The following is a 26,240-nucleotide window of genomic DNA, read 5'->3' on the forward strand; positions in this document are numbered from 1 at the left end:
CATATGGCAAAACAAAAGAAACTTTCTTTTTCCAATAGTCAATCTCGTGCTGATAAATGTTTCAATCTCATTCATGTTGACATATGGGGTCCTGCACCCACTCCTTCTTTACATGGTCATCGCTACTTCTTAACTGTCATTGATAATTTTAGTAGGTACTCTTGGATATATCTCATGCATAATAAATCTGAAACCAGAACACATCTCACTAATTTCATTAACTTTGTTGAAAATCAGTTTGAAACCAAAGTGAAAGTGATTAGGAGTGATAATGGCCATGAATTTAAAATGAATGAGTTCTTTAGCTCTAAGGGCATTATACACCAAACCAGCTGTGTAGAGACTCCCGAACAGAATGGGATTGCCGAGAGAAAGCACCAACACTTGCTCAATGTAACTAGGGCTTTACTTTCACAATCTAAAATATCAACACATTTTTGGTCTTATGCACTCACTCGTGCTGCTTTCTTGATTAATATAACCCCTACTCCTTTTCTCCAAAATTCTACTCCCTATGAAAAATTACATGGTGATTCTTATAATTTTAAAAATCTTAAAGTGTTTGGATGTTTGTGTTATATGCAAACTATATCTGCTAAGCGTTCTAAGTTTGATCCTCGTGCAAAACCTGGCATTTTTCTTGGTTTCCCATCTAATACAAAAGGGTACATAGTGTTTGATTTGAAGCATCATGATATCAAAGTGTCTCGTAATGTCTTGTTCTATGAAGATGTTTTTCCTAGCTGCATTAACATTGATGATTCTGCTGTTAGCAAAACTGATATATGCTTGCCTGTTAATCAATCATACAACTATACTTTTGATCAGCTCAATAATGCATATAGTGATATTGTTGGTGTTGAGCAATCTGATATCAGTGAACAAATTAACACGTATGCACATTCTGAAATCATTACCCAAGTTAACAACCCTGAACAATCTAGTACTGTTGACATTAGTCATAGAAGATCTCACAGAACTAAAAATATTCCTGCATATTTGAAAGATTATCATACAGATTTAGCTTGTGTCAAATCTTCAAAATACCCCATTCAATCATATGTTTCTCTATCTAGGTTATCTTCTCATTTCCAACAGGTCACTCTCAACATTGATAGTCACAGTGAGCCAAAATCCTTCAATGAAGTTGTTCAAGACTCTAATTGGAGAGATGCCATGGATACAGAGTTAAAAGCTCTTGAACAAAACAAGACATGGACGTTAGTCAAGCTCCCTACCAACTGCTCCTCTATAGGTTGTAAATGGGTCTACAAGTTAAAACATAAAGCTGATGGTTCTATAGAAAGATATAAAGCCCGCTTAGTCGCAAAAGGATTCACTCAACTCGAAGGAATGGACTTTCATGACACCTTTGCGCTTGTGGCCAGACTTACAACAGTACGTATGATACTTGCTGTGGCTGCCATTAAAAATTGGCAATTGATCCAGCTTGACGTCAATAATGCGTTCTGGCACGGAGAGTTAGATGAAACTATATATATGGATATGCCTCCTGGAATGACGAAAACAGATCCTCAACAGGTATGCCTTTTACACAAATCTCTATATGGCCTCCGACAAGCTAGCCGTCAGTGGTATGCTCAACTATCATCTTTTCTTCTTAGTCACAATTTTAAACAATCATCTGCTGACCACTCCTTGTTCATTCATAACAATCAAGGTAAAATCACACTTCTCTTAGTTTATGTTGATGACATAATTGTCACAGGAGATAATGTGGAAAATACCCATCGTATAACTGCTTTACTTGATCAACGTTTTAAACTGAAGAACTTGAGAAATCTGAACTACTTTCTTGGCTTTGAAATTGCCCGAGGCAATAAAGGAATAATTCTTTCTCAAAGAAAATACACCATCGACTTGTTATCTGAAATTGGCATGTTAAATTGCTCTCCTGTGAGCACTCCTATGAATTTCTCTATCAAGTATCATGCAGATGGTGAAGCCCTTCCTGATCCTACAACCTATCGTAGACTCATTGGGAAGGCTTTTTTGTATTTAGGGGTCGTTTTAAATTCAAATTTGTAAAAATGGGTCCGTTGAATTTTTTTTTGCAAAATAGGGTCAAATCGTCGTGGCAGAGGACGACATTAAAGGTGAAGTCGTCCTCCACCATGCCGGTTTCTTTTTTTTTTTTTCAAAAGACAAAACCGTGCTTTCAGAAGCCGGTTTCTATTTATTTTAAAAATGAAGTCGTCCTTGGATCTGACGACTTCACTTTTTTATTTTTTTTATTTTTATTTTTTTTACATTCAGCTTTATATATATGTTTTTAATTATATATTATTTAGTTTTTGTTTACTCATTTGTTGTCTTTATAGTGCTTTACCCTCTTTAAATAAGAACAATTGTGTCATAATTTAAGATACATGAATCAACCTAATGAAAATATGACACTTAATAATGAATTTTTCATTTATCGTTTTTGCAAACATTTCATCCTATCCAAATCTAAATTTTTCCAAAACGATTTTCATTTGAGGTTATGGTCGATGGAATCTGAAATTCTGTTTCCCTGTTTAGAGGGTATGATTTAAACAGCATATTTTTCTCATGGAAATTCACAAACCTTTTCGTTTTATTTTATGTTTTTGTTCTTATGACAATTATTGGTGACAAAGTGCTGAAAATTTCATTAATGGCTACGAAGTGAAGCAAAATGGAAGAAGAAGGATACATTATATGGTTATAGCATGGCAAGTACATTACTAAATATCATGAAGAAGGTTGACAATGTATTTAAAAAAAACTAAATAATATATAATTAAAAATATATAAATATAAAGCTGAATGTAAAAAAAAAAAATCAAAAAGTGAAGTCGTCAGGTCCAAGGACGAATTCACTTTTAAAATAAATAAAATTCAACTTCTGAGAGCACGGTTTCGTTTTTTGGAATAAGAAAAAAGAAACCGGCACAGTGGAGGACGACTTCACCTTTAATGTCGTCCTCCACCACAACGACTTGACCCTATTTTACAAAAAAAAATTCAACAGACCCATTTTTACAAATTTGAATTTAAAACGACCCCTAAATATAAAAAAGCCCATTGGGAAACTTATCTACTTGACCAACACAAGGCCCGACATCACTTATGCTGTCAATCATCTTAGTCAATATATCTCTGCACCAACTATGGATCATCATCAAGTGGTGTTCAGAATCCTTCGTTAAGGGGTCCATCGGACAAGGGATCTTTCTTGATGCAAAGAGTGATATTCATCTCATATCCTATAGTGATTCTGACTGGGCTGGGTGCACCGACACACGACGATCGGTAACATGCTTTCTGGTCTACCTAGGGAACACCCTCATAGCATGGAAATCAAACAAACAGGCCACCATATCTAGGAGCTCCTCTGAAGCAGAATATCGGGCTTTAGCACAAACTGTACGTGAAGTTCAGTGGCTTACTCATATGCTGCACGATCTGAATATCACAATGGCACAATCTGCAACCATTTACTGTGCCAACACTTCTACCATCAAAATAGAGATCGATTGCCACACTATAAGAGGAAAGATTCAGCAAGGCTTGGTCAAACTCCTTCCTATCAGAACCAATCATCAACTTGCCGACATTATGACAAAGGCTCTCCCTCCTGGACTCTTCACTCAGCTCAACTCCAAGCTTGGCAATCTTAATATATATTGCCAGCTTGCGAGGATCTTAGAATCTGTTAATCTGTTTTAAAACTATTTTTCTGTTTTTTGTTCTACAGTTACTTCTTTTTATCTTCTCTGTATATAAGGAACTTTGTTCCTCTAAAACAATAACCATCTGTATCCATCTTTTGCTTACACCAATAATAAGAGATCTTTTTTTTCGCCTATGCTTTCGCTTTTTCTGATCACCATTCTGCTATCACGATCTTCTGTCAAGCACCTTGCTGTTTTTCCTTCCTCCTACGTTTCAGCTATGAGGGACCATGCAGTCTAATACTCCTCTTTGGTGTTAATCTTCAATTTCGTCTTAGTAATTAAAAATGAAATTATAAAATAAATATGCTCCTTTGACAAAAATGAAAAAAAAAAACTAAAATAAAATAAAATAAGTCTTATTTGTTCCGCATCCATCATTTTGTGCAATTATGTTCACAATTGTTCTAAACATTGGTAATGTGAGAAAAGTGAGAGAGAGAAAGGAATGAAAAAAAAAAAAATAATGGTCTCCTTAGAATTTCATTCAAACATTCATGCATAGTTATGCATCATTAATGCTCAAAATAAAATTCACACATGTATTTAAATATGCTCCTTTGCTATTTTTTTATTGATGGTCTTCTTATGAATGACCTACACATACATAACCAAAATAACTTTTAAAGAAAAGAAGACGACGAAAAGAAAATAAAAGAAAATGAAAAAAATCTAAATATTTATTTCAACCTGTTTCACCTTTACCATATTATTTATTACATACAATGGTTCACATTATCGTGTATAATATCTCAATTCAAAGAAAATTTATTAAAAAAGAAAAAATAAAGAGAAAATACTAAAAAAGAAAAAAAAAATAGAAACTAAGAAAGATAAACGTTTAAATCTCCCTATTCTCCCAATTTCTGTTTCACATTCACATGATATTTATTGGCAAGTCAAAATCATGTTCAGGTTCTCATTTTAAATAAAGACCATATATGTGGAAATGGTCAAATCTTCAAGCTCTTTTAGATATTGAGAAAATTTTATTTTAAAATTTATTTCAATTTAAAAAAATAGATATTGAGAAAAATGAAAAAAAAACAAATATATTACATGATATAGTAAATTTATTTTGTTTGCATCCATAACTTTGTAAGATTGTATTAACAACTTATCCTAAACATGGGCATTCTAAGGAAAGTGAGAAAAATAAAATGAGTAGGGAAAGAGGAAAAAAAAGGAAAAAAAAAAAACTCAATGGTCTTTTTAGAATTCCATTCATACTTTCATGTAGTCACATATGCATCATTAATGTTCAAAATGAAATTTATAACATGTACATAAATATGCTCCTTTGATATATTTTTTTGGATTAATGGTTCTCTTTAGTCATATGAATGACTAATACATTCATAACCAAAAATATTTTTAAAAAAATGACAACAAAAAAAGTTTTTAAAAAAAAAATGAAAAATACACAATATTCCTTTTAACATGTTTCATTATTACCATATTGAAGAAGATGTTTACATGAAGCAACCTTATGAGTTTGTTGTTCAGGGGAGTCTAATATAGTAAGCAAATTTCATCGTTGTTCTCTATATGGTCTCAAGCAATCACCACGTGTTTGGTTTGAAAAATTCAATTCTATTGTCCAAAAATTCAGACAGTGAAAGAGAAAGACATATAGGTCGAGGTGAGGTACGTACTGTAAAAGGATGGGTCACATTCAAGGAAATTGATATTCCTTATATAGTTTTCATTCTAAAACAGATAATGTCTCTAAGGTTGAAACTCTCAACTCCAAGTTTACTGAGGATAAATATGAAGAGTATTTACGATTAAAGTCTACCAACTTGGCACAAACATCTCAAACTCTAAATACATCAACAACTTGCATTTTTAAATTCATGGAAGGTCAAAATTCATAAGTAATAGACTCATGTACTTCTAATCACATATTTGGTAATATCTCTTTGTTTTCAATCATTTCCTCTAAAAAAAATATCATTTCATAACCCATACAAAATGTTCTAAAACTTCCTCAACAAAATTTGTCAAATCAAACTATCTTCTTCCCTAAATCTAAAATCTATACTTTTTTATCTGTAATTGTCCTCTCAATTTAATTTTCTTGAAACAGTTAAAAAAATGTTAAATTATTCAAATAATAAATATTTTGTTGTACAAAACACAATTTAACATATTTAACAATTTTTTTATAACTATAATAAGTGACACAGTTTAATGCTTCTTGAGGTACGACTTTGACCCTTTCAACAAAATTTTACATACATAAGAATTAATATAGAAGTAAGTTTTTTTTATAATTTTGTTATATTTGACCCTTTCAAATTTTTCTACTCTTATAAATAAAATTTTAACATCCAAAAATATAATTATACTAAATTATATATAATGTTTTTTTATAATAACAGTAACAATGATTAAATACGTAAATTCTGAATATATCATTTTGATTTTTTAAAATTATTGATTAAAATTGCTGGTGATGAAGTCTATTTCAAAATAGCCTTGGAACATTTTGAAATGCTTAACACGTTTTGACAATTAATTAAAAAACCACGTTGATGGTAACTTTTGAATTGCATTAAAATTCATAGCACTAAATAAGGTTGTGGAGGAGAAATAGAGAAAATGGAAGCATATGGTGAGGAATAATAAAAGGAGGGTTCGAAAGCATAAAAAAAGTAGCTGGGAACCATTATTTGATTCCCTTTCATTATTTTCTTTTTTTTCCTTTTCTTTTTCTTAGTGACTTCTCTCATATTCATCTCATTGGTCCCATTCAAAATCGCATCCACTTAAAACCACCAATTAATTTTACTTTTATTTTCCTTCAATTTCTAAAACAATTTTCTTATTTTAATCGCTTTCAGTTTCAGTATCATAGTAGTTTTGTATATCGTGTCGTGTCACCGTATAGTACCCAAAAGTTATTCTATACGTGTCACGCTTTCAATTTGGTTCATATAACGGGTCCATATTGAACTCTTTCTTTTGTTTATTGCAATAATTGTTTAAACTTTAAACACACGTGATTCCTTTGTTTGGAAACTTTATATATGGTAAAACGGTTTGTTTTAAAATTTTATTTTAGTTTTAACTTGTCTAAATAATTAATTTTAAATGGTTTCTGTAAGAACCTTACATTTTAAATGATTTAAAAAATCTGGGTCTTGTTTTCTTTCTCAGATTCTGATTTTTTGGTTTAAAAGTCAATTAAACATTATTTTTTAATACAATATTAAAACAGGCTTTTAATGTAATTATAAATATACAAATCCTTATTTTCTCTCTTTCTCTCTCTATATATGTACATGTATTCACAGGTTAAATTAAAATTGAGAGATCAAGACTGTATTTTACACAAATAATCCTTAAAAGAAATTGTCATCAAATTTACTTCAGGAGAATATATCTCACAATAAAAAAAAAAATGCTAAATTTTAGGAGAATGAGTTCATAAGCAAGAAAGACTACAAATTAAAATTTCAATATTTTAATTTCTAATTTGGTGGTCCAAATTCTGGATTGTCCGATACAAGTACCCATATAATTCCACCATGTTACAAAATTGAAGCTTTATTCAATGTTTCAACAGAAAAAAAAAAAAAAAAAAAAAAAAAAGAGAAAGAAGGGGAAATCTGAGAAAGAGGATGAGTTATTTCATCTTAGAGGCAGAACTCAGAAACAGAAAGAAACTTAATCTGTGGAACTGAGATCTGAAAATTCCATAACTCTCGCCTTCGCCTTGTTCTTGATAGGACAAAAATACATCACAATTTCTACCCTTTAGCCGATCAAAACTTTTGTTTTTGTTTCAGATCAAGCTGTCCTAGTTAACTCTCATAATCATATTATTAATTCCAGATCATGGTCAATAACAGTATACTCGTATATATATTATTTTTATGTACGTAGTATTTCTTATTCATAGAGTGATGATAGAGCGGTGGCATCATCAATTTCTGGTTTGTCACCACCACCACCAAACCTTAAAGTGCAAGAATCCCAGTTGAAAATATCTGTTCCCTCGTATAAGGCGAACTTGACATTTCAACGGACCTCGATGCTTCCGATCCACACCTCTCTTTACGTTCATCCATCATTATCTGACTCGAACGACACTCTGGACTACAAAACGCTTTCTCTCCTCTGCATCACAAAAACCACACCCAATTATTACTACAATCTAAAACACCAACCTTTGATTAACCAAAGTTTTGTCGGGATGAAGCTCGTATATACCTGTACATGTATATGTCCTTGCCGTGGAGTTTCTTTCCGCACAGGTTGCACGAACTCAGAAAATTCGATGTGGGATACGATGATTCAGATTCAAATAAAGGTTGCGGTGCGGTTCTTCTGAACACACCAAGGTTGTTGTGGTTGTTGATGTTGATGATGTTGTTGTTGTTGGTTTTGTTAGAGTAGTCATGTCTCTGAATTTCACCTTCACCCCCATCGTAGTATACCTTGGTGAATGTTTGGTTAGGTACATGGCGTGTGACGTAGGTGTATTCCTCCACATCGAACTCCTCTTGGATTTTCAAATTGGAGGTGCAAACCGCGTGTTTGGGCAAAACCTCGGTGGATGGTTTATCGAGAGCCACCACAATCCCAAGACCAACACCACCGAGGTGGTAGTTCTTGAAGCCTCTTGGAGACTGCATCACCGTGCCTGACGGAGTTCTTGGACTTCCGGCGGTTGCGGTGGCGGTGGCGGCGTCCGGAAGCGTGACTTCACGGCCCCTTGAGACCAACAACTCCGACAACTTTCCGATCATGGGTCGGGGCCTCTTCCCCAACATGATGAGAGTGGGAGGGTTGGAATAGAGAGAAAGTGAGAGTGGTGTGGTGGGTTGGTGTGTTTATAAGAGGAAGAAGAGAAAGTTTTGATTTTTAATTCATGGAGTGGTTGGGCCTAAGCCCCTGCTTTTGTTTGGAATTATGCGGGTGATCATTGCTAGAGAAATACCCAACAATTCATTTTTTATTTTATTCAATATTATTATTCATTCATTTCCTTAAATTCTCATTATTTCACCTTAATAACGTGTCCATTCACTTCTCAGTGGGCCCCACTCTTTGAAAATTTTGTCATTTTCAATTATTGAGATACCCTATACATTTGTTTAAGACCCTCTTTTGTTTCTGCCTCAGGATCTTCAGGTTCCCTATATCAATAACAACTCCTCATAATACACTACTTAATTCAATAATCACGTCAATGGTTACATCTCAATTATGTTTAATATTAGTATTATTATTAGTACATATTCAGTTGAAAAAAATAGTGAAGAAACAAAGATATTGACAGAATTTATTATATATAATGTTAGATGTCATATAAAGGTAGTTACATAATGGAATCATATCAATAGAGAGAATAGAAAGATGTAGTTATTTTGCTATAAGTAAATTAAAATGACTTCCTACATAAATTATGCAAAAAAAAAATAAAAATTGCTGTCATGTTTATATTATTAAAGTAAGACTAAGAAACAAATTGCTCAAAACTATACCAGAACAATTCCTTCTCAATTAAGAAAATTTTTCATTATTTAAATAATAAATATACTAATTTTGTTTTAATAAACGAAAATATATAACAGAATTAAATAATCTTTAGGTTTACTAACACTTTTGTTTTTCTACTTTCTACAATGATTTAATACATTTTCTTTATTTATTTTTTATTAAATATATATAATTGTTTAATATAATATATTTTATTAAATCAACGTTAATATCAATTTTTCCATTTTACTCCTAAAAGTAAAAGCTTATATCGATAGATATAAAATCATAGTCTTGTTAATAGTAAATATAAAATAACATTAAATAAAAATAGCTAAATGAATAAATAAAGCATAAACATATTATTTCACTCTAGCAATGAAATGAAATTTGACATTATTCTTTTCATTAATATTTTCTTACGAAATTTTGCTCCGACCAAAGAAAAGTTTGAGTGTCGTTACCTCTCTGGTCGATAAGGATTTGATGATATTTTGACCGTTGGATTGAAGTGAGATGTAAGATGTTTTGGGACAGCTATCACTGCAACCACATCAACGGGCCCACTGATTTGACGTGTCGAAAGTGACGTGGTGGACCCACTTCCATCACAAGTGTACTTATTGCACTGAAATTACATTTATATCCCCAAAATAATATGTCGTTTTCTTATCAGTATTACCATCACTTTACCCTGTTCAAAACAATTCAAGCACAAGAATGAAACATACTTAAATAGACCCTCACTGTTCCAAAATAGAAAAAAGAAAACATTTATTGCTAATTTGAATCCAACTGTTTTTGTTTTCAGTGGATGCTATTTTCTTCAAGGGAAAATAAGTTCTCTCCTACTACTAACTATTTCATTTTGCAAACAAATAAATGTAAATAAACTTAAAACTGAATAATTTTTTCCCAGTAAATTCATTTATAAAGATTACAAAAATAAATTCCTTTAAATTTGTTTATAAAAATATATCTAAAGTTGCTAATGAAAAAAAATCTAAGAGTTAGTGCAAATTTATTGAAAACTAATTACTTATAATATTATTTCTCTTGATTATATAATGTCAAAAAAAAAAGTATGGATATGCTAAAGTTTATATATAAATTAGTTGTAGCAATAAATACTCATCTTTGCGTGAAATAGTGATCTCAAATAATGGAATTTATTGAATAATAATAAATAATAAAATTGTTATTAACTAAAATACACTGACTAATTTGAATAATTGTCCTCATTTTCACGATGAGATATATTATAAATTGTAAAAATAGTGTATTATTTTTATTTTTTAAAATATATATTTTAATAAATTCAATAACAATTATTGTAAATGTGAGTCTCATTCCCATACTACTATTTGAGAATTTACTTAATAAATATGATGGTAAAATCCTTATCTTCAGACATTTGTGAATTTATAACTAATATTCATAAAACAATATACATCCACAAATATATAATTATTATTAGAACCTAAAATGAATATTAATATTATATGGGTTATTAATTAAAAGGATACAATTAAATACAATTAAATCTCGATATTTTTTCAACAAAATTTTATATGCACTGGTTTTAAATCTTAAACATTTAAACACTGGTTATAAGACTCAAACTTGGTTTCATATGTTTAAGTACAATATTTTATTTTAAAATATAATATATATTAAATAAATAACATGTAGGAGATTGTTGAAAATATTAGTATATATATATATATATATATATATATATATATATATATATATAATAATTTTAATTCTATGGTGATGTTATTGTATTTATTTTGTTTTACTCATATTTATATATATTTATTACTGTTTACTCTCTTCTAAGTGTAACCTATTTGCTTGAAGAAAAAATAACAAAGACAATTTGTTTATTTAGAAGTATTTTTAGTCCTCTTATATATTATTTTTGGAGAGAAACACATTCTTTTTGTTTTATGTAATGGAATTATTTTCTTCATAAAGACAGTATCATGTGTGTAATCGAGATTCTTCTCTTTTTAATTGTTTTTTCATTAATAATTTTTATTTTATATTCTTATTATTTGCTATAATAATTGTTTAGACACGCCGATCTTCATTGATCCACATCACTCTTTTTTTTTTCTAACAAGTGCAAAATTTCATTAATTGTGAAGTGTAATTGCTACATTTATCTATGGAAAATTGCGTGTCTATATGTTAATTAAATAATGTTTTTACGACTAAAAATTAACAATAGAAAACAAAATCGATAAATATTGATTGTATCATCACACGCTACACTAAAAACAAACATGCCAAAAAGTCTTCTATCATTAAGCTTAAACCATTGAAAGAATCGTGTAGCTCATATCTTCCATGTATTATTAGACCATGATTATTCAATCAAAACATTATTATTTTTTTTTTAACTTTTAATCACTATATTCATAAGATTTTGCATAGAGATCATAAACCCATATTTTATTATATTTTATTTAATTACATAAATACTACATATAACAGCTATGGTGGAGAAAAATTAACCTTGGAAGCATACACAGAAAGGACCAACAAGTAACCTACTTCTCCTGATTTTTATTTTCAATTTTTAGGCATCATTTAATAACATAAATACTAAAATATTAAACCAAAGCAAAACAAAAGAACTTAACAAAACAAAAAAAAAGAAGAAGTTCCAAATAAAAGCAGTTTAGATGAAATAATTATTTTTCTAAAAATTTCTACATATTATGCAATTTATTAACTAATCACAAAATATTTGAATTTTGAACCAACATAAATATAGAAGAAAATGTAAAGAAATAATGAGATGGTTATATAATTCTTATATTTCCTCAGTTCCATCACGTGTTGAAATTGTTTCATCGTGTTACGTTATGAAATATTGCCTGTGAAATGCACCTGAGGAAGAGGTATTCGAAGAAGAATAACTTAGACTCTAATGTTGTCACCAACGGGATTTTCGTGTTTTCGGAAAACTTAAAGAAAGTGTGCAATTTTTGGAAAGAGACTGAAATCCAAATTAACACGTGGATTAGAGGTATGTAATAAGAAATTAATTTTAAATTTAATTTAATTATACAATATTGGTTTGTAAGATGTAACATCTTTGAAAAATATTGATCTCCAATATAAAATTATACATTAATAAGTCAGTCGATAACGAGAAATAAATAAATTCAATAAATAATGTTTTATTATAATAAACTTACGACAGCCGTTATATATATATTTATAGTCTTTAAATTTTAAGGTCAGATTTAAATTTTTTTATATCTCAAATTTTAAATTTTTTTTATCTTAATCTTTAAAAATAAATGAATATTATTTTATTAATTTAATAATTTATTAAATGATGTTATAAATTGATATTTAAATTGAAAATATTAATCAATGTAAATAAGTAAAACTTCAAAATAAAATGTCTTTTTAATATATAAATATAATTTAACACAATTAAGTTAAATTAATTAATTATATATATATATATATATATTTATATATATATATTTTGTCATGTTAGAATGTTCTATTTTTATTTTAGGATTTTGCTGTCTATTTTGTGTTTTAACGGCGTGTCTTTTCTTAATTTTAGTGAATTTTTGATTACTTATCTTTTAATATGAAGAGTGATTCTGTTACCATATTATTTTCTGGTTATACTTCATTATGCGACTTAATTATTCATCTACATAATCTTGAATGGGAATTGTAATGTAAACCTACGTAATACACATGAGAAAAAGGAACTTTAAAATTTGAAGAAGTATTCCTTTAATCCCTTCATAAAAAATATTCTTGTCATTGGTTTTCTTTAATATATATTTTTTCATTCTGGCTTAGTATTTTTGTTCCTAATCAATTTTATCTTTTTTTTCCCTTTTAAAGTATAATAAGCTGGTGATTATAAAATGACACCCTGATGAATTGAATATTTATTAAATTTAAATACAACAATTACTTGTAATTAAATATTATTCAAAAGTTTAAATTGATAAGAAATATCTAAAAGATGTTTTTATCGTAAAGAATGAAGATGAAAAATAAACCCCACTGTATGAGTATTATTAGAATTTATCCTGTTATTGATAGGTAATTTACTAAATTGGTTAAAACATAGATGAAGAATGAGTATAAGTTGTAATATAAAATGTAAAAAACATGCAATTAAAGGTTTTATGACTCAGTCTTTGAAAATAAAAAGTACAGAAAAAAGGGTAGTTTGGTAATTGAAGTGTTAAGGAATATGAATGTGGTGGAAGCAATAAAGAGGGTGACCCACTTACAGAGAGACAGATGAATAAAGGAGCTTTTTTTTTCTTCACAAACAAACAAAAAAGAACAGGGAGCACTCAGAACGGAACGGAATTTGTCACAGACATTACAAAACTAATAATAGCTGGGGCCCATGACACGTGTCAGTAGATGCGCGTGCTTCTTTTACTGCTCTACAAAATTTAAATATATTTTCTAAATCTTAAAAGTAATAATAATAAATAATTTATGTGTATAATTATTTTAATAAGTAAAATTTATCATTAAAAGTATTTTTATATGTATAACAATGTATTGTGTTAAAATTATCAGTTAAGGAAATTTATACTCATAATTATTATAAATTAATTTAAAATATACGTTTAAATTTCAAAAGAAACTAAAAATATATTTACAGTTTAGTAAGATGGAAATCATGCAAAAATTTAAATTTTTTTTGTTAAAAATTTATCATATGAAAATGTAAGTACAATAAGAAAAATAATAAAATAAATTTTCCTTCTTTTTCTTTATAACCCCCAAGAATACACGTGATGAAAATGTGATAAATATTAATTTTATAATTTTATTTATTGTTAACGATAAGTTATCGGTCTTAGTAACATTCAATTTATTCCCATTAAATAAACTCTCGTATTCAAACTTTGTAGTTGGAAGAAGTATAAGATGATTATAAAAAAAAAAATCATTATTTATGTAATACTTATATAATACCTGCGTATAAGTAAAATAATACGTTGTTTCACATCATTAACTCTACCTGATTAATTTAAAGGTCAGACCATTTTTTTTTTTTATATAAAATCAATTCAAAGTCATGCTTTTGGTTTTACAAATATAATAAGGAAAATAATTTTTTTGAAAAAGTTTTCTTTTGACAAATTTGAGAAAGTTACCGTTAATAGAATTAAATTGATTAATGTTTTATTTTTAATCAAAATAAATAATAAAATAGTATTTCTTTTACCATTAGGAAGTTTATTAAAGTTTATCAAAAGTTTTTTTTTTTCAAACTATCATTTTCTATATAATAAGTAGGATAGATCAACATTTATATAAATATATAACATACGAGTTTTAAATATTTAAGGTATATTTTTTACAAAATTATACACTGTTTCATACCAAATATTTTGTTAAAGCGTTTTTCACATGCATAAAAAACATACAAAATTTTATAATAATATAAATTAGTTTAATATTTTGACGAAATTTATATTTTTTTCAAAAAATACTAAATACAAATAACCTATGATACATATATAAGATATATATGTATTCGACACGTGATATTTTTATTTTGAAAATAATAAACTATAATATATAAAATATATGAACAAATGTATATTAATTCTTAAAAACATGATAAATATATGATTGATATTATGTGAATCTAAATTAAAATCATGTGCTAAATGTTGTCAACATAAAAATTATAAATCATTGTCATCATAAAGTTATTACTGATTTATAAGTTAGATACTTCATTAATAAGTATTAATAAAATATCTTAAAATATTAGATACAAAAATGATCCAGATTGAACTATTAGTATGATAACAAATAATTTTTTTTGTTATTATTTATATATTAGGTCAAAATTGCATCAATGTAATTTAATCTTTTTGTATACACATATTATACTTATGTATTTTAAATTTATGTTATTAAGACTCTAAATTTTTTATTATTTTAAAATAAACATTCGATTAATAAAATAACAATCAAATATAGAGGTATCCCTACATGGTAGTTATATTAGTTTTTAAAACAATTGTGTAATTAAATTTTTTGTTCTTGTAACATTCCATTTAATAATATAACTATTAAACAAAAATTTCATTAGGATAATCATAAGCATAGAGTACATAAATGTCCACTCGTCCAACGACTATATGGCTCGTCTAGCGAGTGAATAACTCAAAGAGAAAAATTCTTCCAAATTTTGTTCAGCAACTATAGAGCCAGTAAGTTCCTGGACTTTAGATTCGCTGAGTGAGTAGGTACTCGACAAGCGACTCCCAAGTCAGTAAGCCCCTCACGTTTGAATGGATTTTCGCTCAACAACTCCCAAGTTAGTGAGTCTCTAACTTTGGATTCACTTAACGAACTCACCATCGACCATCGAATTTGCATAATTTTGCTCTAATTATGCATAATCATGTCTTTCCAATTAAGTGTAAGTAGGTCAATAGCCTTGATAGATGACAAACACATACCAAGCTCAAATGAACCACAAACATTAGTGTCAATTGATCTTAAATGCAAAACCAATTAACCAATATTTACATGTAAACAACCTCAAATTCACATAATCATGTATCATTATACAAATCAAACACACAAACAATTCACATTACCATCATACAATTTACCAATTCAATATTTATATAACTTAAAAACATTGCAATTAGCGTCCCTCACTCAACACAAACAACTCAAGGAAAACCAAATCTCTCTTCCAGCTATTAGAACGTATAACTCAACCTATGAACAATACATATATGATCAGGACACATCATTAGAATTACTGATAAGCAGAAACTCACAAAACTTAAAAACCACATGCGAGCTATAATTGCTCACTTGCACGAATAAGGACAACTGACCAAGAAAAATGAATAAAAAATTAACTTACTCAATTGAAAAAATTTATCAAACATAAGTTGAGAGCTTGTTAAAATGACCTTCCTATGAATCCTAAAATATCATTATCTAAATTCCTTTTGTTTATGCTATTTGTGTATCTATCTATATATATATATATATTAAAATGATTCATTTAATATTCATCCTATTTTTTTTTTTAATGAACTTTCAAATAAAAGGGGTTTGCAATTTAACAATGTATTCCATGGAACGAAAATCAACGGGTGAGACGTTGAAGAATAAACAAAAAGGAATAGGAAAATGTGATCGTAGCCATTAAAAAGTTTATGGTCTTCATTATAGTATAAAAATCCCAAAGGATTAAATTTGAGTGAAAAAGTCATCTAAAGATAAAATTGTATATAATTATTACACTTTCTTCTACTAATGTGTCCTGACTATTGTAATTACTGCTGTTATATACAAACTACTCTGTTCATAGTGGGTTCCTTTTCATCTATCTAATATTGGAAGAACAAATATTTATAATTATCAATACATTTAGTATTTTCAAATTTTAAACATTTAACTTTATAACAATGAAAAATTATATTTATTGTCGTTTTATAGTTTTAATTTCAATATAAATATTATAAACTATCTTTTGAAGAAAAAACGAAAATAATATCTTAAATATTGTTGTAGGTATCTAAATTGAAAAAAAAATAGTATGAATTTATAATCCCAACTAAAAAAGTAGTGAATTTTTTAACAAAATAATATATAATGGAGTACTAAAAATAAAATAATTACTTTATTCATAGCACTTTGCCAGGTACCCCGAATTTGAGGAGCAAGCTGAGAAGTTAGTGACATGACGTTGATAATTAAATATCTCAATTTTAAACAAATATTTTCCAAACGTCGAGTGAATACAACCACTAACCATTGTTTATAAGATAATCACTAATCAGATCTCTTTTTTCTATTGCAGATAGTCCACAATAATAACCTATTAAAAATTTCCTTTAAATATTTAATATAATAATAAACAAAACTCAAAACACGGTTTTAAATGTTACGAATGATTGTGATGCATCCTTGGAAAAATAGTGGCAACGCGTTCAGTGATATTAAGGTCAAATCACTTTCTCACATCCCCTTTATTTCATTTCATGAAATGAAAAGCTCACATCTATATTGTTATTCACCAAAAATAAAAATTGTTTACGTAACAGGTAAATCTTTTGATGTAGAAGTAAGTTATTATGTTGTCATTAAAAAAAATATTATAATGATTTAAAGTTTATTTAGATGGTAAGCGTGAATTGTTAGTAATTATATATTGAATAATTAATTATAGATTCAAGCCATTAGAGTAATTAAGTGTGAATTATGTCTTGTATTGCCTAGAGTTTTCTATAAAATTTAAAGTTTTCCTTCTCCTTCAATAGGTGCTAACTTGTCTGGCGAATGTATCCTCTAATTGGTGTATAATTAATAACTAGAATATTAGTTATGATGTTGGAATAGATTTCTTGTTTCTATGACCCTGTTTAATTTAAATTAAAGATGATAGAAGTATAAAACCTTTGAAAGGACTCTAAATCATTATATATGAAGAGTTAGAGTTGTTATCTTTGATATCTTTCAGCTCAGTATTATGATTTTATATTATAATTTTCTATTATAATTTATTATTATATTATTATTTTCTGTTGTTTGTATTTTCTTTTTATATACAAACACATTTTACTTATTATTTTACATATGTAAATGAACTTGTTTTCATTTTTACAATAAATTATTTCTCTTAAACTTAAGCTTCTTTTATTTGTATTTTTATCAAACACTAAATGTCTCTCAAGATTCTTGAATTAATCTTTTCAAGTTCTCGAACTGATCTTTATTTAAATTTAATAATTTTTTGATTTAATATTTTTTAAATTAAACTATTTTCTTAATTAAAAAAATACTTGTAATAAAAAGTATTTATAAAATAAATGAAAATTATTTATGTTTCTACCAAATTAATCGTCATACATTGTTTTGGAATTGAGATCTAAGATGATTTAAATATTTTTTTTCTTTTTATTCTTCAAAATATTTTTTAAAAACAAAATTGTGGTAGAAAAGACTCCAAAACAAACAATACCTTAGACGAGGAGTGATTAACGATGCTGTAAAACAATTTATAAATAAATTATTTATATTCACTTTTATAATTATAGTAATAATACTTTTATTAATTTTGTTAACAAACACACATACAATGCATGTGTTTTTAAAATAAAAACGACAATTATTTTTGAAACAGTTACTTTTGTTTTTAATTTGTTTAGTGTTACTCTTGGGTTTGAAATGGGATACATTATACTATTGGTCATGATTGTATGTTACATACTATATATTATAATTATAATAAAATATATTTATGGATACACTACATAGATAATAATAATAATAATAATAATATTATTATTATTATTATTATTATGCTGATAATAAAGAACATTATTTTCTTAATGATGATGTCATCGCTAAGAGTAATATCCATTTTATCTAATTTCGTTCATAAGTATGTATATGTAACTGGTCTTATATATATATATTATTGAATATTATTAATAGTTCAATTTAATTTAATATAACATTTTCTCATAATTACTACCTTTTTGTATTTATTTTACATTCTTTTTTTTTTTTGCAATTAATTCAACCTAAACCATTTAGCATAATTCTTGAATGCAATGGAAAATAAATTGTACATATTCAAATGGCTTGAAAGGTATAGAAAAATTAAAAAGAATTATCAAAAGCAGCAAATTTTGAAGCTCCACAAATGTTTGGTATTATTTGAAGTTGTTTGGAAGAGTATACGTGAGCATCCATTTTGTGATAGTAACTTGTTTGAAAGAGTAAAGCAATTGGTATCATAACCTAATTAATTATCTGGGAATCCCACTTGATAGGAACTATATTTGCTTTTATAAGATTCTATGTAATAACATTTTAGTTCATGCCCATTTTCAACCAAGTGCTCCATTCATTCATACCATTCACACTATAATTTATCATTTTTGCATTTCTTTTTCGCATTAAAGTATCTGCAAATGCTGAATTTTAAAACCAAAACAAATCTAATCAGATCCATAACAATAGAGACATACTTACATATTTCCCTTTCTTTGATATGATCCTACTTTACTATTTTATTCATTTTTAAGGATCACAAATCGCAACACATTTCAAGTGAAAAACTTATCCACTTTGTTTTAATTAGTATTTTATTGTGTATTGTAGATGATGAATGTTTAATATATATGCATTAAATTAAAATAAATAAATAAATTTTTTGAATATATAGATTATATTTTAGATTTATAAAATATTTAAATTCAACTTAAAAAGGTGATAGACTTAAAGAAATATATAAAATATTAAAATAAAACTCCTAAAGATGGTTATGTTAATAAAATCTCTTTAAACACCCTTGTTGACTAATCATTTTTAAAATAAATGTCTTTATTTTTTTCAGTTCTGTCACGAGAAATAGTATAATACTTAACATAATTAATATAATTTATATATACGCAATAGATACAATAAAACTTTGTGATATCTTTAAACAACAGAGTAAACTTTATTCGCTAAACATATCTGCTTATAAAATGCTTCACATGGTTCATGGGGACGGGGCAAGTGTTAAAACTTTTATACAATTTTCACTTATTTTACTTGCAATAGAGTTTAATATCTCAATTGTTATTCAATCATGATTAAATGAGATTTAATAAATAATACAATGGTTTAGGTTGAACTAATTGCAAAAAAGGAATGTAAAATAAATACAAAAAGGTAGTAATTATGAGAAAATGTTATATTAAATTAAATTGAACTATTAATAAGACCAGTTACATATACATACTTATGAACGAAATTAGTTAACGATAAAATGGATCCTAACTAGATAAAATTTGCATGTTATATGGATCTGCGTAATAATTTTTTATGGACCAAATATTAAGTTAAATGTTAGTTTTAAAGCTAGTTAGTAAGAAACATTTAGTGCTAGATGATTATTCTTCTAATTTTAAACGAGACTTAAGAAGAAACATTGATCTAAGTAAGTCTTAACGTCTCTTAATAAATAGTTTTTGAACTTGTAATATATAAGAGAGTACAAAGATTGAAGAACAAAGACAAGAATTCTAACAAGTACTATATGTCACGAAAACAAAGAGTTTTAAATGGTTACAAAATCTTTTAAAGTCTTTTGTACTTAATTATAAAATTCTAAAAGTGTATCTTTAACTAGACCAGAGTGAGCACCGTATTTTATATCCTTATCTAGGGGTGGGAACAAAACTTGAAAAAACAATTGTGCAGAGAAACTGATATTAGTGTTGGGGGAATAAAACTTGTAATCCTTAATAATTAGTGAAACTATAACATTTTCCAATAATTATATGTAATTTTAGCTATTAAGATGAATCAGTATAAAAATATTTATTTGTTTTACAAAGAGTTTTTATTTTCACTGATCAAAAGAAAGAAAAAAAATTAGTTGTTAAAGTTTTTATAAATACAATTTGATCGATATGAAATTTGGACAGAGACGAGAAAATACATATTTAATTATGTCATATTTATCTTTTAAGTTAAAAATTTATCTTTATTTTTATTTCATGCGTGATGAGTATAAGATCTTTTTCTTATTCTCGTCCTATCGAATAATAAATATACTCCAATACTTATGCTTATATCTGTTTTTATTATTATTTTAATATCAATTAATTAATTTTAATGAATAAATAAAAATCACGTAAAAAACATGATATTATAAAATAATATTTATATTCTCAGATCTTTTGTGTAAAATATTTTAAAAAGAAATTATAATACTATGAATTTCAAATAAAAAGAGATGGGAGTAGTTACTAATGTACATAGATGAAGAAACAAATATATACATACTTATTCTTTCTTTCGTATCCGAATTTAAAAAAATATTCATATCAATTAATTTAAAGTTTTTTAAGTCAAAATCAAAACAAATTAAATAATACCCACAAAATGACTTGCTGTTACATAGTATTTTACTTTTATTTATCTCTTGTCAATTGTTTCATAATAAAGAATTCCGTCGTTCGTACAAAATTAAAATCATACGTTTGTTTTTATATGATACATTATCCATGCCATATTTATATATAAACAAAAACAAATTATGGCACTTAAAACGCTTTTTTTTTATCATTCAATTCTTTTGATTTATTTAAATTTTCAAGATAAAGCCATCGGATTTAATTTTTATATCAAGAATACTCAAATATTATCAACTGATATATATGAAGCGGATATAACAAAAATAAAATTGTATATTAACATAATAATTAACGTCTTTCTCACAAAAAGATAAAAACAAATTATTAATGATAAAAGTATAAAGACATCTAAGTTAAATCCTAACAAACTATCTCCACTGCAAGTCTCTTGGTAATACTTCCACAAGTTGTTGGACCAAATATTTTCTCCGAAACATCAATGGAACATGCTTTCTTACCAACGCATTCCTACACACCCAAATGTTTTAAGTAAGTTATTAAAATCACCTAAAAATAAATCTAATAACGAAAATAATGCAAACACTTGAAGAGAATTATACCTTTTCCATGATGGACAATGCATTCTTTTTGCTTTCACAACTACCCTTGGTGAATGATCCACACACTCCTTTGGGATCACCAAAACTCGCAAATTTAATTGCAGAAATTGGACGATCTTGGCAAGACAACTCCAAGATCTTGTTCTCATATGCATTTCCACATGCACTTCCAACAACAACAGTTTCGAACTTCACCAATGAAGGGTTACCACCCAACTCCGCAAACAAAACCAAACTATTTTCACCATCATCACGCAGAAAGGAGCGAGGAACATGGTACCTGAACGATTCAAAACATGACTAAATAAATATCTTGTAAAATAATAAAGGAGTGGAAGATGGAACATCCTAGTCGTAAAACATAACCAACCATCTCTGTGTCGGGTTTCCACAATTGGTAACACATTTTGTGTCGGTGTACTCTCCACGGTAATCACATGGCTCATCACTGCAACCTTCTTCCTCGGCCAAATAACTGGGCCATATGCGTCCAAGATTTTCACCATTCACCCATGCATACCCTTTGCCCATTCCCTTCAGATCTACCACAACAGGGTCTGAACCCATAGGAGCTTTGAAGGTAGTCTTCATATTATACACACATTAGTTTTCAGTTATAATTCAAAATGTTATTTAAAAAAATTAAGATGAATTACCTTGTACCAAGTGAGCATTCTATTTGTGGGTAATTGTTGAGATTCCCAGTTGGTAGGTGAGTCTTCACTGAAGAATTTGTGGTTCCAACCATTCAATCCAACTTTGTATAGCCATTTGTGTGATGATAAATCCTTAGTGATGGTTTCATCACCTTTCTCACTCACCAGCTCAATTGGCCCAACAAGACCGGAATGCCATGTATCAAAGTGTGATCCATAGTTCTATTTTTTTTCAAAACATTAATCAGCAAAATAGAACCAAATAAAACATTATCATTATTATGTAAATTTAAACCGAACCTGAAGTCCAACGGTGACACTAAGCAAGCTTATGGTATTTGTTCCTCGCTTCAACCTAATCTTTGACTCAAATTTATCGTTGTGAATTCCATATGTGGCCCAATGAGAGCCTATTAAAGTAGAGTGGTGAGTTCTTGTTATGAATGAAATTTTGACACAAATAATACGACGTTAATGAACACATGAATCTCAAATAATACCAATATGTTCTCCATTAACGAATGCGTGAATCACATGGCCGCTGCCGTTGATCCTAAGACTCATATTTTCGCTCCAAACTGGATCATCGTGCTTGAGATGAAGTCTGTCACAGAAAAACCATGGTATGATGAACAACTATAAAGTGAAACAAAAGAACATAAAAGGTTAAGTTGAGGTGGTTACTTCGTCATGTACCAGAGATAGTCACTGGTATCACTAGTCATAAGTTTTTGATCAATGAGTCCAGGTGCAGAGATGTTGCTTTTAGCATGAAGAGCATTATCAATATTCTCTGACCTCCACGTCCATTTCAAAGCTATTGGCTCTTTTTCTTCTTGTTTGGTTTCTTTGACCATCACAGAGGTTTGAACATTCACCTATTTCAGTACATATAAACTTAGGAATCAATAACATAATAGTTGATTATAGCGAAAAAAACATAAATGTTTTGTCTAACCTTGGCAGTGTTATACTCTTCATGGTGACAATCAGGAAGAAGACTAACAGACCATGCTGGAATTGTGTACTTGTTTCCTCTAAATGTTAGGGTGGCATCAGTGGTGGTGTTGGTGTTGCTCAAGAAGCAGCTTGATGATCCATTGGTGGCATAAACGGTGGCCTTAACAGAGTTTCCAAAATCAGTCTCAGATACTTTTCCATTTGTAAGAGTTTCCTCCATGGACTTCAAAACACTATGAAGCTCTTTGAGGTGACCCCATTTTGGTTGAGCAATGTTGCCTGCAAATATTAATAAAAATGGATTAGAGGTGGAAGTGTTAATCCATGAAAAGTATATAATAAATTCAATTACCGTATTCATCAAGAGGAGCATCGTAATCGTATGTAGTGGTGATATATGGACCACCGGCTGTTCTACCGAAATTAGTCCCTCCATGGTACTGAACATAAACAAAACAATAAATTAGTATAAATGAACTAAGATCAGAGACACCATGCATGATTAATGTTTTCAACTATGAATTACCATGTAATAATTTTGGAATGTGCCTCCAGTTTGGAAAAATCTAGCCACAGAGTAGGCAACATCTTCGGCAGTTCTGTGTGGATCTCTGCCACCCCAATTCTTGAACCTTAAATTCATCAAAAAATAAAAGCACAAATATAAGATCTATTAATGAAAATGTTAGTTAAGAATTTGGAAAACAGTGAAGAATATTAGACTTACCAACCAACCCAATTTTCGGTCCACATTTTAGGACTGTTGGGATTATTGGGTTGAAAGTTGTCGCAGTACCATCCATTGCAAGTATTGATCTACACATGAAATTTAAGAACTATTAACTTCACTTCACAGATTGATGAAACGTAAAATGTATAAACAAATACCATAGGCTGAGGAGCATCGGATTCTTGACACATGATCCATGGAACTCCAACGTTCAATGACTCGGCCATATTTGCACACCAATTTATGTAAGCTTTTCCCGCTTCTCCATAATGTGAAATCACGTTACCGTATTCATTTTCGATCTAAAATATCATTCAGTGTGTTATGCTAAACACTTTAATGGAACCATTCTCAAAAGATCGAAAAGAAAAGAGAAAAGTACCTGAGTGAGAATAATGGGACCCCTTGAGAAGCAAAAAGTTTCTCTTTTTTTACCATATCCACGATCAAAGTAGTGAAATTTTGCATCTCATTCTTAGTTCCAAAATAAAATAAAAGGAAGTCAACACAAATATGTTTTTATATAAAAAAAAAACTAAATAAAATAAGAAAAATTAAACATTACCATAAACTCATTATTGACGGTCCTGATCTCAACACCGGGTAGATTGTAAACCCACACAGGAATCCCTCTGAAACATGAAAAATTTTACAAACTTTGAATTCACGTAAATATGATAATAACAGAGATTGAAAAGAAATGGGTGATGAAATAATGTACCCATAGTTCCATTCGGCACAAACATATGGACCAATGCGAAGAATGGCATAGAGGCCAGAATCTTGAATGGTCTTGAGAAATGTAATGAGATCATTGTTGGCAGAAAAATCATAGACACGACGAGAAGGTTCATGTGCATTCCAGAAAACATATGTTTCTATTGCATCTAAACCTCCTTCTTTCGCTTTCTTGATTAAATCGGGCCACATCTACATATACGATTAAATTACTGAGATTAAATTAATCTAAACACCATGTTAAATTAACAAGAAAGCAAAATAAGAACAGCGATTACCTGAGGTGTGCTTCTAGGATAATGGATTGATCCAGATATAAGTATTCTTCGCTTACCATCAATCTTGATGGCTCTTCCATCGTTAGAAACTTCAAATGCATTAGTGGCCAACAACAAAACAAATAAACAGAGTGACAGAGAAAATAACTTTGAAGTAGCCATTAGTGACTTGAGTAGACGTAAAACAGTGTGAAGGTAATTTGAACGCAACTTCTATTATGTATTTATAGAAGGAATGGTTAGTTTGCTTTTGTTTATCTTTATCTATATCTATATCTATTTTCGGTTTCTTATGTTTAGAGATGGCAAATAAACTCGTCCCGTGGGTATTGTCCGAACCCGTCCCCGTTTTGACGGGAATCCCCGCATTGACTGGGTATGGGTATGGGTATGGGTATGGGGAATCCCCGACTTTTTCAGTTGGGTATGGGGATGGGTATGGGGATGTACATATACCCGCCATAATACCCGTCCCCGCCATATCTTCATTCTCGTTTAAATTATTAAAATATTCACAATTAATTAAGTAACTCCTATATATATATATATATATATTTTTTTTTTTCTATTTTTTTCTTTTAATTATTTCATTTGTCATGAAACTCATTCTCATGTCCAATATATTTTTTATCTTATCATAACCTTTATGTAATTATGTTAAAATGATGTATGTTAATAAAAAAAATATTATGCCTCACATTTGAATATTTATATTATTTTTTAATATTTTTATTTATTATAAATTTTCCTTTCACATAAGAATGTTTATACTCTCAATTTAAGATAATATAAAAAAATTCTTTACTTATTATTATTATTATTATTATTAATTTTTGTTTAATTTGAAGAACTCTTTTGTTTCATTGAAATAATTTTCGTTATTTTTCAACCATTAAGTATATATGTTGATATTTGAAAAGTTTTCTTAGTTCTCTAAGATATTTTTCGTCTTATCATACCTTAGTTATACATTTGATTTCCTTTGTGTGATTTTTTTCGATAATCTCTCAAATTATTTCTAAAACACACATTTGTTAGTTTTTTAATATTTTTATTTATTGTTTTTATTTTTATCATGTAGAATAATATTTCGATATATTCTTTCTAATTATTTTTTATTTTATAACTCATTATTAA

The 26,240-nt window shown here is 28.3% G+C and overlaps 2 protein-coding genes across 2 annotated transcripts; both read right to left on the reverse strand.

The window, feature by feature from the left end:
• Positions 1–7,166: 7,166 nt before the first annotated feature.
• On the reverse strand, positions 7,167–8,603 carry LOC114178972 (FCS-Like Zinc finger 13-like). Its single transcript, XM_028065140.1, is given in 3 exon segments — positions 7,167–7,723; positions 7,726–7,844; positions 7,938–8,603. Coding segments are annotated over 3 exon segments (789 nt in total). The 5' UTR covers positions 8,501–8,603; the 3' UTR covers positions 7,167–7,616.
• Positions 8,604–21,530: 12,927 nt separating this feature from the next.
• Positions 21,531–25,271, reverse strand: LOC114179761 (beta-galactosidase 15-like). The gene is given in 17 exon segments (XM_028066208.1): positions 21,531–21,649; positions 21,742–22,021; positions 22,112–22,326; positions 22,398–22,619; positions 22,698–22,807; positions 22,898–23,001; positions 23,082–23,275; positions 23,356–23,636; positions 23,710–23,797; positions 23,884–23,989; positions 24,085–24,173; positions 24,246–24,389; positions 24,470–24,492; positions 24,495–24,561; positions 24,653–24,719; positions 24,809–25,017; positions 25,104–25,271. Coding segments are annotated over 17 exon segments (2,469 nt in total). The 5' UTR covers positions 25,266–25,271; the 3' UTR covers positions 21,531–21,541.
• Between the last annotated feature and the right edge of the window lie 969 nt (positions 25,272–26,240).

This window comes from Vigna unguiculata, chromosome 3 (assembly GCF_004118075.2).
Source record: "Vigna unguiculata cultivar IT97K-499-35 chromosome 3, ASM411807v1, whole genome shotgun sequence".
NCBI classification, from domain to species: domain Eukaryota; kingdom Viridiplantae; phylum Streptophyta; class Magnoliopsida; order Fabales; family Fabaceae; genus Vigna; species Vigna unguiculata.